Below are 13,814 nucleotides of genomic sequence, written 5' to 3' on the forward strand. Positions count from 1 at the left end.
TCATCTCAAAGCCAACTAGCCATGCCAACCTGTCCCAGCTGCAGTTAAGAAGTTTCCTCCTCTTCCTCTTTCTTTTACTCCCTCTTCCTTTCATCCTCACCCTCGTTTCTTTCCTCCCTGCATTTCCCCTCATGCTCTTACCCCTTTGTGCCTCTCCATCCTCTGTCCTCTACAGTGTATAACCAACACTGACAGGGACAGCGGCTACAACAGCTCCCTGCAGCTGCCTGACGCCACACTCAACTTTGCCAAGAAGCACCCGCTGATGGACGACAAAGCTCTGGCTCGCCCCCTGCTGCTCACCAAGGGTGTTAACTTCACCAAGCTGGCGGTGGATCGGGTCAACGGCTTGGACCAGCGAGCTTACAACATGCTCTTCATTGGCACAGGTACAAACAACGTAATGTTTTTTTGTAAATGCTGCAAATGCAGTGTCATTGGTCGGTTTATTTGTGAGCGTACTGTGGCTGGTATCAGTCTGCAGGATGAATTCACTGAATTTAGTTTCTCTGTCCATCTCCAGCCTCCTCAAACCTGAACCCTACATGAATATTTCAACCCTTCTTGCACTTCGATGCCTAACATAGTTTTAGTTTAAAGGCTCTTTTTGAAAACACTAACACTGTGAGTTGCTTGCAAAGCTTTAAACTTCAAATGCAAAATAAAATTCTTTCAGCAATAACACTTCACTTTATCAATATTTTATCTCTTAACCTCAACTTAAACTTTAATACTTTGGCTTCAAAACTGCTTAAAACTCCAATTCCATGGACCTGAAGATTATGCTTAAGTTTGTTTTTAAGAAGTTTCTACACCAAACCTGCATGGGCTTTATGATTCGTTCTTAAACCGCTGAATTATTTGAACCAGTATTCCTATGTTGATGAATTGCAGGTGCTCTTTAGCTGGAAGCATGTGTACATTACCCCTAAGTAGCATCAAGAAACACCCCTTTTCTGCCCATATGAGGGCATGAGACTGCAGGACAGTGTGCAAACACAGATGGCACTCAGGAATGAGAGGAGAAGAAGGAAGATATCAGTAAGATCCAAGTCAAAGTAATTCATTAAAGCAATCTTAATACTTTGAAATACTTCAATAGTGCTTGAGTGGATGTTGTGCTGCTCCAAATGACACCAAAAAGAGAGATTGAAATATATTTATAGCAACAGTTGTGTTTATTTAGTGTTACAAACAGCACTTTCATCAGAAATGGCATGCATCATGCTGTAATAAGGATGTATGTTAATTCAAATTAGTTAATTTATATTTTTCAGAATAATTATAATTTTATTGTACAGTGATTCTAAAATGATGGACCATTGCAATTAAGAAAGGCCTACCCATGTGTAAAGGTAGGGCTTTATGGTGGAAAAAGTGTTTTATTTTTAACATTTATTTAAAGATATTTACTTTGGTACTTAGTTTAGTCTTTCAGGAGCAAGATCAAAGCTGGCAACATTTAGATCATGTATTAATGTCATTTTTTAGTATCATAAATGTGCTTTATTAATGATAATTCAATAATTTGATTTTGTGCTGGCATATTAGCAATCAAATGTGCGTAAGAGTGCTCTGGAGTGTTTTTAGATCTTGTTCTTACCTAAGATCAGTACTTTGGTGTAAGTCAGAATCTTCTTTTAAACTGTGTAGGAGGGTTTTTGAGAACAAATTTCTTCCCAAGAACGGCTGGTGAAGGACGCCTGGTTAATCCTCTCACTTTAAGTTGACAACAGTATGTGGTGTTGTGAAACAGAGACGTTTAAAATGAAACCTTTCAGGTCAGTGTTAAAGCAGCTATTCTGCTTGCAGGATTGTTGTATTGGATTGCATTATACAGTGCACGGTGTTTCTGTTATGTTGCCCACCTGCGGCAGAGTGACAGTGAAAATATTTCCTGGGTACACAGTCTTTCATCATATTCCCCCATTGTGGGTGTTTGTGTGTGTGCAGCTGTTGAGGAGACAAGCGCTGAGCGTTTGTTGAAGAGATGAGAGCGTACAGGCCAAGGCAGCAGACAGGGACAGGTACTGGCATTAGGAACGGTGGCACAAAACAACCAGCCATCTGGCCACACTTCAGCTGGGTTTCAATTAAGGGCCTGATTTGCATGCTGAGATCCATCTTCATGAATCAAAGAAAACGCCCACGTATGTGCGACTTAATTAATATCTCTACTCGGTAGCCATCGGGTCCATATGCAGGTGTCCTGTTCTGGCTCTGATCTCAAGTCAGCTGGTCCTCCCAGAGCCCTAATCTTGAGCAGCACAGATCTGACAGTGGATTTGAGCGAATGTGAATCTGAATGCAGCTCAGCTCATGAATGGAAAGAGAGTGCAGCTCTTACCATTCAGATCACTGCAGCAGCAGAGTGACTGTGGCAACTGTGACTGTGAGTGCGACAACAGCGGACTCGGGGCTCCTCTGCTGGCAAGCGGCGAGGCCAACCCGGACACACACATGGACAAACAAACACTCACGTGGGAACAAACATGCGAGAAACACACTCACAAATTGATTTATGCACACGCAGCGAGATGCACACGCTCACACTCCCTGAGCCAAGTGCAGTCATCCCCTCTTGTCGTGCTTCACAGCACAAACTCAACAGGGCCCCTGGCAGACGGGCGTTCATAGTGCCAATTGGGCTGCGGGCTTGATTAGCTATTAGCTGCAGCATAGCGACAGCTGATGTGAAAAGAGAGAGAGAGAGGGAGCGCTTGTCGAGATTGTTTTTCAGTAGAACCAGGCTGCAGGATTGAGGGATTAGTCTACACCGGTCCCTGACGTGGCGACAGACGGGTGTGATGATATGCAGGCTGCTTTCCCAGCTTCTACGTGTGTGTCTGTGTGTGTCTGTACCAGAGTTGGGTAACTTTACTTTGAAAATAATTCATTATATTACAAAATTACTGCCAATCAAATGTAACATATTTTATTACTGCATTAAATACTGAGAAAAGTAGGAGTACTTTTTGGATGAAGATGCTTTTTGACAACTGTTACACATGTTGGTGTTATTATCCAGACATCCAGCTTAGTAAAACAACATATGTGATAACCATCCCAGCTTTTAAATTTGAGGTACTGCTGTAAAATAATGAGACTGCGCTTCTGAGGATAAGACCACATGGTTCACATCACACCAAGTGTAATGTACATAGTAATATTGTTCTAGTAACAGATTACTTTAATGAATAGATAATGATCAGATTGCTTGAATTGCAGGAAAAAATGTGTTACATTTTTGTTAAAACAGAAAGAGTAGGTGTTACCCACAACAATGTTCTGTAGGTGTAGGTTTCCCCTTTTCTCAATCCTCCAATTATCCACCAGATTAGCTGTTCTCATTATCCGGGACAGTTCTTACTTTATAGAAAGTCTGCACAAAGCACAGTTCCCTTCAAAGGTACACGCACACTGACACACATCAAGGTCACCCCACCAGCTGTGGCTGAAACGCCTTTCATCACAGGGGATCTAAACTTGTTCACAATGCCCTACATGAAAGCAGCACAGGATCTCTTCTTCTCCTCCTCCAGCGGCAGCTCCCCACACACGGCTTGAAAACATCCTCAAATGTCTCTGACAATATTGCCTTTACCTGAGATCTCTAAAGGCCAGGCACAGCATCCAGAGTCTTTTAAAGTCACCTTTCGATATTTCCTTTAAAGCTGGACTCGGTCCTGTACTGCTGTTCTAAGTTCTTGGAGGAGGAGGAGTTGTTTTTCCTTTTATTCTCTGCTTTTATCAGTCACAGGGTGACATGACATTTTAGTGCAGCTGCTGAAGTTGACAAACTGAGGCTGATGAAATTTTTTGCCCTTCTATATTTGAACTGTAAAGCCCTTTACACAAGTGGACAAAACTCCCAAAACTTACTTAATTTTAGGACTTAGCTGCATGTGTGAAAACCAACAGACACATTTTTTGCATCAAATTTACCTAAGATTTTTCCTTCCTGCCATGTAATACATTTTCACAATGGAAATAGTTATGGAATTTTCAATGGTAATGGTTTTGGTGTACAGTAAGGTACAAAAAATAGTACTAGGGCATACACAACAACAAAAGAGTACCTTACTTCTAGTTAATCCATACTGAGTTTGGTATATGACAAATGGTTAACTGTTAGTTATAACCCAAACTGGCATAGTCAGAAGGAACATATCAGTGTCCAAGTGCAAATTAAGATACTCTAAAATTGAACGAGTAGGAAACATTTGAATTACTTAATGCTATCAGGAAGTCATTCATCGGTGTCATTCTGTGACTGTTGAGTGGTCTTCAGAGTAACTCTGTGACTGTTGAGAGGTCATCAAAGTAACTCTGTGACTGTTGAGTGGTCATCAGAGTAACTCTGTGACTGTTGAGAGGTCATCAGAGTAACTCTGTGACTGTTGAGTGGTCATCAAAGTAACTCTATGGCTGTTGAGAGGTCATCAGAGTAACTCTGTGACTGTTGAGTGGTCATCAGAGTAACTGTTGAGTGGTCTTCAGAGTAAGTGTTTAACTGGCAGTTAGTTACTGAAATTAGTAGTAGCTATGCCAAGTTTTAACCTCTTACAAGCAGGATGATGCATGTGTAAGTTAACTTCTGGACTTCATTATTTGTTTGCAAGAACGTTTCTCTCTGCCCATCCCTCATACTGTGTCAAACTTCATGTATCTCTGATATAAAGACACAAACTGTAGTATGTGTATGTATAATAACAGACTTTGGTGCTTCATCCACCATTTCTACATTACTCCATCAGATCCACACCTTTGAACAACTAACCCAGGAAGATTTCAAAGTCCACCTGCCTGAAATTACATGTCATACATGTAGGAGTGCATTCATGACATTGGTTTAGGTGTTATTTTTTCCTGTAGAGAATCTTACAGATCATCTTCACAGCCACTTTTAACAGCAGAGCTTTTATTATTATGACAGGAAAGGAATTCATTATTATTAGAAACATTCATTAAAGCTTCTGAATTAGGTGTTCCACTTTCAGGGACAACGCCATTTTCAGACTTGCACTTTGACCTGACTTTTCTGTGTGAATACAGATATACTAAATTAACTTCATTAACTGCTTGAGATTCCCTATATTAGTGTGCTATTAGCCAAAATCAAGTGTCAGAGCTTTACAAAAGACACTGCCATATGTTAAGAAAGGCAAAAAGATGATACAGTAGCTGTGGAAGAAAACTTTTTTATATCTTTCTCTAAACTTTTAGAAAAAGCAGCTGAACAAATTGGCTGGAAGCACACATGCTTATTTTCAGAGGGTTATAAATATTTAGAGACATATTTCTGGCATCAGCAGAGCATGTTTGTGTATTAAAACTTACCATTAATATTTAAATCAAAGTCTATGCAGTCACAGGTGTGTCTTTGTGAATGTGTTAGTGTATCATTAATATCTCAGTTAAATATGGTGCCGTCACAGCTGTTTATTTACAGTTCATTAATATTAACACTCACTGAAATGCAGTCACAGGTGTGGAGGTAAATTTAAGATTTCACGTCTTTCCTATTGAAATGAACTGATGTGCCGTCACAGCCATGTTTGTGTGTGCGTGTAAACATTTTAACATCATATCAGTGATATTTAAATGAGCCCTTCTGCCGTCAGGTGTGCGTTTGCCCGGGTATTTTGTATCGTGAGTCGGTCGAGTGCTGAAGCTATCTGTTTGAAGATTTATGTTTTTATGCATGCTGTGAATTGTGAATTGCCTCAAGGGCATGAAGAGAGTGCATCGCACTGAAGTGAACTTGAAAGTTTGACTTTACTGAGAAGGAGTGAGGTGAACTAAATCCTCTTCCTTCCTCTATCTTTCATCATGTGTGCTGCAGCGGAGGGCTGGCTGCAGAGAGTGGTGATTCTGGGCTCCGAAGCTCACGTGATAGAGGAGATCCAGCTGTTTGAGAGCGCTCAGCCAGTGGACAGCCTGACCATCTCCCACTCCAAGGTAAGAGAGAGATAGGATGTGTCTCAGTTCATTTGATGCACTGCACTTTAGCACAAGGATAAGGAGCACCGTCTAATCTGAGAGGATATCTTTTGATTATGTCACCGGGGATAGTGTTGGGGTGGTTTCTCTTTAAAAAAGGAAAGCCTTACAAATTACAGAGAGTAATCCTTGACAATACTTAATCCCTCACTACTGATAACAGTTAGTTGTATTTTCAGTAGCGTCACTTTTGAATATTCCACAACAGGGGGGTGATTTTAAAATCAAAACTTTAGGGGCTCTCAGCTCCTAAAGATAATCTGGCATGTAGACATGCTATCCGTGTTTTAAGTGCTTACAATAAACATAAATGTCACTGGACAACAAAAAAAAATGTTTCTATTTATAATATTTTTAAAACTAATACTTAGTAGCATTACTCAACATGGCAAAATGCAGATAGCCCAGTGGTTAAGGAGCACCCCATTTAAGCAAGCGGCCTGGTCCTGCATGTTGCTCCTTGGTGCTGGTTTTTCCCTGCTCTCTCATCCCTTTACTCGATGTCTTCCTCTATGAATAAAGGCATAAAATGCCCCAAAATATAAACAACAAACAAGATGCATATCCAATTCTACTAATCATCCTGTAGTTGCAGTCATGTATGATTTTCGTTTTATGTTTATCAGCCTCACACAGATGCCTTCTATCATTGGTTCCAAACCTGGGGTCTGGGCACCCCTAGAGGTTGGTACCAAAGATCTCTGCGGTGTGCCGTACCCTGTCTGCTCCGGCATTCTCATAATAAGATGTGCATATATTATTTGAAATCATGATTATAAACATAATGAACCTCTGCAGATTAGGGCCACCCTGAAATGATTTTTTAAAAAATAAAGATCTGTTCATTTTTGAGGAAAAGACTGACATTTTTGAGATTATGAAGTCATATATTTACAGGAAACCAAACGGTGATTTTCAGTTTAAAAAGTCAGAAATTTATGAGAAAAAAACCTTGAAATTTCTAGGTTTGATGAGCTGTTCATTTAACTTTATAAATTCAAAATTGTTCACATTTTAAAGTCATAAACCTACAAGAAACCAAACTGAAAACAGTGGTTGAATAACTCCAGTTTATGTCTCTTCTTTATCCACATGATAATGATAATGTGACGACTCTGTGCTAAAATCACAAGTAAATCCCTACTGATCAGTTGGAGTAGGAAGATTTTATAAGGCTTCCAACTGCAGAATTTGTGTAAAAAAATTTTACTTTATCTGCTATAATTTTCTTCCAAGCAATTGGTTATTTTCAACTCAAAAGTCTCAAAAATTTAAAAATTTTTTCTCAGTGCTTAACAGATCCTCCTCATTTTTGTGGCCCTAATCTGCTGTTGTAATAATGGATAGTTCACACATATTGTTTTTTTGGCAAGAACAAGTGTATACAGGCCTGTTATGTTGGGATTATGTCATTGACAACTATTTACCCTGTAATAGCATGAACATTCTCTTTTTTGGGGCACTAAGATGCTTAGTAAACCTTCCATCAAAGTAACAAAAAATTAAAATTGCTTATAACATTTCACATACATATTTTGAATTTCATTTGGTACATGAGGCATTTTTGGAAACTGATAAACTACCGGAGAGTACTTTTATTATTTGTCAGATTGCATACAAATGGTTTTTAAGGAAATTATAGTTCATGTTGATGAAATAGAGATCACAAATTCATGTATCAAATATGATACAATTGGCTTACTGATCATTACCACTTTTAATTCCAAATAATAGCTTACAAATTAAAGTTAAGATAGTTACAGATACCTAACAGACTCAATAGTTTGGTGGGGCAATGCTGGCATAACTTTGAAGGGTGCTATGAGGAAATCTAGCCAAAGCCCCCCTCAACAGTGTCTAATATGATAAATTCCATAACATCATCAGAAATGTGATGTCACTTCACTGCCGATTAAAACCTAAAATTATACCTCACATATGTCCACAACAGAGCAAATTCTTATTCTAGTAAGGATGATACTCACAATGTTTCCCTTTAAGCTCTTTAATGCAAAAAAGCAGCAGTAAATCTGTGAAAACCAGCTCAAACAGCACTTCACAGAAAAATGTGTCATGATGTGTGCTTCTCCAAGCTTATTTATCCCTACTTTTGTGGATACCTGTTGCTGAAAATCAAGCTTTGGCTGCTTTCCTGGTATAGGCATAATGCTCTTATCTTGAGCGTCACACAGGGTCCGGGGTCTTTAGCTATTTAAGCTTTGTACTAGCATGTTGCCTTTGCAGACTCATGGAAAAATATTCGAAGTGTTCACAGCAGTGGAGAGATTTTTCCAGCTGGGGAACAGTTTACACTTTACCTTTATATTCTTGTTCAGTTTGTGCAACAGATCGGAGGTAGTGTGCATATCTTAAGCCTCAAAAGGTTTCTGATTTGAGTTTTCATTTTACTCTTCTGTGAGTTTGAACCAGTGTCAGGTCAGTGAAGTCCAACTAAAGTTGGGTGGGAATGCATGAAATCTTTACTCTCCTCCTGTGATACAGATTGTTGAAAACTTAAAGAAATGCAGAATGCAAGATGATTGATAAATAACAGCAATGATCACTGAAATCATGTATCTATTTTCTGCATCATAGACAAATGTAGAGTGATTACAGTATCATATGACCCAACCTTGACTATGGATAGCTTGAACTGGGCATATTATTAATAGAAGAGCTACATAGCCAAACCATCAGTATCTTTTTAATCAACTTCGTCCATATCAACATGTTTCTCCCTGGTTTTTAGCTCAACATGAACCCCACAATCAAAGCCAGGTTGAAAATCTAGCCGTTGGCATGCCACGCTTTTTTTCTGGCTCAAGATATCAGCTGTGAACAGCAGCGTTCTTGGTTCAAACCCAGCTGGAGAGCTCAGTTGCCCTGCCCCGTCCCTTATTTTAATGTCATTACTTTCTCATATCCCTATCTGATAAAAGTGTAAAACGCCCCAAAAATTAATTAAAAGCTGGCAGTCACAGAGAGGTGCCAGACGTGATAATCGTTGAAATATGCAGAGGAAATTCACAGTCTCATGCTTGCTTTTGCACATGAAAAATGAAAGAATTATTCATGTAAAGGAGAAAATGAGAAAGCAGCTCCCTATTTGTCAGGGTCTGTTGTCAGCCTTTTGTCAGTTTCAGAAAGTTGCAGCCTTTCATTTCTTTTGTCAAGAATATGAGGGTGGAGGAGGTTTGAATCCTTAACATATCCCTCTGAGACAAATCAGATCTATTGTGGTGGGACAAGAGTCTGTTATTGTTAAAACAATGAAAAGAGAAAGTCTCTGAATTTATTAAGTATCGTTTTGGTACTTCTGTTGACTCATCACGGTAAAGGTGGATCAGATTTAGTAAGAAATAGTTAGGTAGAAGGGACTTTAAAAAGTAACTAAACCCATAAGATTCAGCTGAGGTGCTCTGGCCCCCAGAGCATTATCAAATTCAGAACATGCTCAGAAGAAAAAATATGTTGTGGTATTTCAGGTATCTTTTTTTTTAGGAAACTCCCTACAGCTTTAAAACAACTCCAAAAACAACTGAGATTGAAACAGTTTAAAAAAGAAAAAGATGTATTTCTCAGTCAATTTTTTATTTTAAAAAAATTGAGTTTTCTGCATCAACTTTCAGCTTCAGCTTCTTTGGGAGTGCAGCTTTCCTGCTTGGATTTTTTCCCTCATCACTAGCATCTAAGCGTCAAACCCACTAACGTGACATTCATCGAAATATTCAGTCGAAATATGTCAATATATGTTAGAGCCTAAAAATGATGTACATTTGAAAGAAAACAATTTTTTATGTTTCTTAGACCATTTTGTGAATTTGCTCTTTTAAAAGTACGCCCCAAATTATCTTTTTAGGAAAGAGCTGGCCCTTGTACAGATGTAGTCAATGACCCCTGGTCTGAAGCAGTGTTTCCCTACCATTTTTCCTTGGAGCCCCCCCCTACACGCTCCCCAGAAAAGCAGAGCCCCCCTAGGACCCAAGAGAGAAGAAAAAGTGACACATTGCTGCCAAAAATCAACATAGATTTTAATTGTTCCACTGATAAAACCCTAAAAAAGGTCCATGCATACTTTTCTTAACAAAAGACCTTTGTATGAATTACTTTATAACTGCTTTTTCATGGTTTTAGTCAATATTTGCAAACGTATTTTTGGCAGCCTCAAAGCAGACAAAGCCTCGCGCCCCCCCTAAGATCTCTGGCGCCCCCCCAGGGGGGTCCCGGACCCCAGGTTGGGAACCAAGGGTCTAACGCATCACGGACATCAGCCACAATATTATACAGTCTGCACAGCTTTTTACCTCCGCCAAGGAGGTTATTTGATCGGGTGGGTTTGTTCATTTGTTTGTTTATTAGTTTGTTAGCAACATAACTCGAAAAGTTATGGACGGATTTTGATTAAATTTTCAGGGAATGTCAGAAATGGCATAAGAAAGAACTGATTACATTTTGGGAGTGATCTGGATCACTGTCTGGATCCAGGATTTTTTTAAAGGATTCTGTACCATTGGGAGATAGGGCTAATGGCAGAGGTCTACGCTCTCCAAGTGCTTTTCTGGTTCTGATTCTGTATTAGCCACAGTGTCAACACCTTTCAAAGTACACTTACCACAGTCCAAAAGAATGTGAATAGATGGTCTACGGTCATAAAGAAGACACATTTGTAAGTAGATTACCTTGTTTTAAGAAAAATGGGATTTATTTGTGATCTACTACCCACAATCATACAGCACTACGCTGAGCACTGTCTCTAACTGATGAAGCCCGTCACCACCATCAAAACACTTGTGTTGCAACATTGGATTTGGTGGTCATTTTCTTAACTGCAGATGTTTTAAAAGGGGTAATAGTGGTATATTCACAATCAGAATCAAGTTTTATTGCTGCCAAGTAAATTTTTACATACAGGGAATTTGACTTGGTGCAAAACAAATGACATGGAGAATAAATAGATTATTGTGGCAAAAATGTAGTAGTAATAAATTATGAAATACAATCTGAATATCAAAAAAGTGCTGAAAAGAAGGCAAATTCCTGAATATGCACAGTGTGCAGTTGTAAACTGAAGAGATAAGCCTGGTGTGTGTTAATGTAACACATAGTTTGTTTAAACATGCATTATTCCATCTGCTGGTTCAGGGGCTCAGTGAGAGCCTGTGGGTGAAGGGAGAGGGCCAGAGTACTGTTCATTAGACTGGCAGCAGAGGGGAAGAAACTGTTCATGTGATGAGAGGTTTTGGTCCTGGTGGACGTCAGCCTCCTGCCAGAGTGGAAGGCCTCAAAAAGTCCATATCCGCGGCGAGAGGGGTCAGCTGCAATTTTACCTGCATGCCTCTCTGCAGCGTTTATGATATGTTGCGGCCTGTTCCTGTCTCTCGCTGTGGCTGACTGTGACAGATGACGACGGTGCAGAAGTGCACCATCATCATCTTTGGCATGTTGAATTTCTTCAACTGCCACAGGAAGTAGATCCTCTGTTAAGCTTTCTTGATGATGAGGTCCCACTTGAGGTCCTGGGTGATGAGGGTCCCCAAGAGAGTCTACAATGGAAACTGGGGAGTCACAGAGGGTTATTTTACCTGTAGAAGACAAGCTTGTATGCTAATAGCTTCATTATAAGAAAAACATGTTTTTATTTACAATCTCAAGTGGAAGAAGTACACTTCGCCACCTAGAGTGTCAAAGGGACATCTCTGATTGGTGGAGCCTGCTATAGCCTGTAAATGTGGCTGCTCCCAAAAATGTTAACAGTTGTGGAAGAAGCCAGGGATCATTGAGCCCTTTGGTGACCAAAGCTGGCTCCACATACATTTGCCTCCAGTTCATTCCAATAGACCATTTCTGTAGCTGTTTCAGTCTGTCGCGGGCGGTCATTGTGAATATTTCTAATACAAAATGTGTAATTCAGATACCTTTTGCTCAGATGTTGAGATGTGGATCCTAACTTAAAAACAGCTCAACTATATACCCATGTACATACGTTTTAGTTGCTTTTTAACACAAAAGGAAGGCTGCTCTTCTATTTTTGTTCCTTTTTTGGTTGTTTTAGTTTTAAGCTGCTTCCATTCAGTCAAGTAAAGCACTGCTATGTGTCATTTTAAGACAGGGGCTCCTATATGGAGTTATTTCAGTTGTGAAGCTGTAAAGTCTCATAAAAATCCAGCTTTATTCTCCGATACTTCTGGTCTCATCTCTGAGTAGCAGAGTTTAGGTGTTCCATCAGCTTGCGTTGCTGTTGCATCACTTGTTCATCAGTATTCAGAGGTAACAGTGGGACTCAGTCTTCTGCTGATCTGTTCATTTTCTCTCTGACAGACACTTACAATCATAGATCCATTGAAAAGAGAAAGCCAAACACACAGCGAGTCATTGGCCCCGTGCCTCCCTGCAGATGTTTTTACCAACACTGCCCTTTTTCAGATCAAGTGTCGCCTCATGAATCCAAAACCCTCTTTACAATCACAGTAATTACAGTCCTTCAACGCTGTGGGGAATTGAACCTCTGCCCCTGTTGTTTTCTCATCCTCCCTGACCTGTCAGCTCAGGCTGCGTGCAGATGCCCGCCGTGTCCCCGCTGCTCTACAGCGGCCGCCGATCGATGCCTTTTTGATGGGGCGTTCCCAGCCCCAAAGCCCACTGCTTATCTCATTAATGCTGGCTTAGCCGCGACCAGACATTTTATAACAGCTTTCCCGAAAAGAGCGCAACCCAGATTGGATTGGACGAGGGTCGGGGGTGAATGTTATTGTAATTGAGAGTGATTATCCCATTATCTCCTCTAACCCCTAACTGAGACACTCTCTCTCCGGCTCTCTCTGTTTATCTTTCTCCGTGTTTTTTCATCTCTCTCTGGTTTGTGTCTCTGGCTGATGGCTGGATCTGTTCTTTGTCTTCTTTCTTCTTCTCTCTTATTCTGCAGAAGTACTTATACATCGGATCCCGCTCTGAGGTTCTCCAGCTGCCCTTGGCCAACTGCAGCCGCTATCAGTCACAGCCAGACTGTCTGCTTGCCCGAGATCCCTACTGCGCCTGGGACAGCGAGGGTCGCGCCTGTGTTCGCATTGACCTCCACCGCGGGTGAGACATGTACCTATGTGTACCTGTGCATTCATTCTATAAGCCAGATACTAGGTCTACCCCTGCTTTTAGACAGAACATGTGCTGTGTCATCATCTACGGGCAGCCTCATTCTTGTTTCAGCAATGTTTTATTTCTGTACTCATCAGTCTAGATGTCTACGATATAACAACGTTCAGCAATTCCCTCACTTATGCTTTATTAATTCATCCATTTTTAGAGAGACAGTTCTGTCATTAGTGCGCAGTGTCTGGCTTAGACCCACCCAGTCCTGCCCACACACTGAAGAGCTCTCTATTTATGTCCCTCCTTTAAATATAGTGGTGAGACCCTTCCTGTTAATCTGAAGTTATGTTTAGGAAGTGCAGCTGTTTGTACACAGTGTAATTCCGTGACGTTAGCTCATGGGTTTGATCGTTTTGATAAGCCTCATAATAAACATCCTCATGGGACTCAGCTGCTGTACCAAAAGATCATGAGTCACAAAGTCTGGAAGAAACAGAAAAAGGCTAACAGGTTCATGTGTGCATAAAGAGTAGGGGCATTCAAGGAGTGTGCATAGGGAGACAAAGAGAACAGAGCAAATTTACAGTGAAATCTGAAATATAAGTCAGCCCAGTTTAGATATTACATTCCACAATGTGGAGTTTCTCTGCAGCTGTGATGCTCTTTTAATGCCATCTGTTTGCAATGTACAGCCAGTGCATCTACTAGTAGTTACATTGTAGTTA

General features: G+C 40.4%; 1 protein-coding gene across 2 annotated transcripts in view; it reads left to right on the forward strand.

Moving 5' to 3' along the window:
• Positions 1–13,814, forward strand: part of sema4c (sema domain, immunoglobulin domain (Ig), transmembrane domain (TM) and short cytoplasmic domain, (semaphorin) 4C) — a 211,860-nt gene that overhangs the window by 185,667 nt on the left and 12,379 nt on the right. For both annotated transcript variants that reach the window (XM_041787078.1, XM_041787079.1), the window contains 3 exons: positions 176–389; positions 5,846–5,961; positions 12,926–13,083. In XM_041787078.1, the coding sequence (XP_041643012.1) occupies positions 176–389; positions 5,846–5,961; positions 12,926–13,083 (488 nt within the window). The remainder of the gene's footprint in view (positions 1–175; positions 390–5,845; positions 5,962–12,925; positions 13,084–13,814) is intronic.

Source organism: Cheilinus undulatus, linkage group 5 (assembly GCF_018320785.1).
Source record: "Cheilinus undulatus linkage group 5, ASM1832078v1, whole genome shotgun sequence".
NCBI lineage: Eukaryota > Metazoa > Chordata > Actinopteri > Labriformes > Labridae > Cheilinus > Cheilinus undulatus.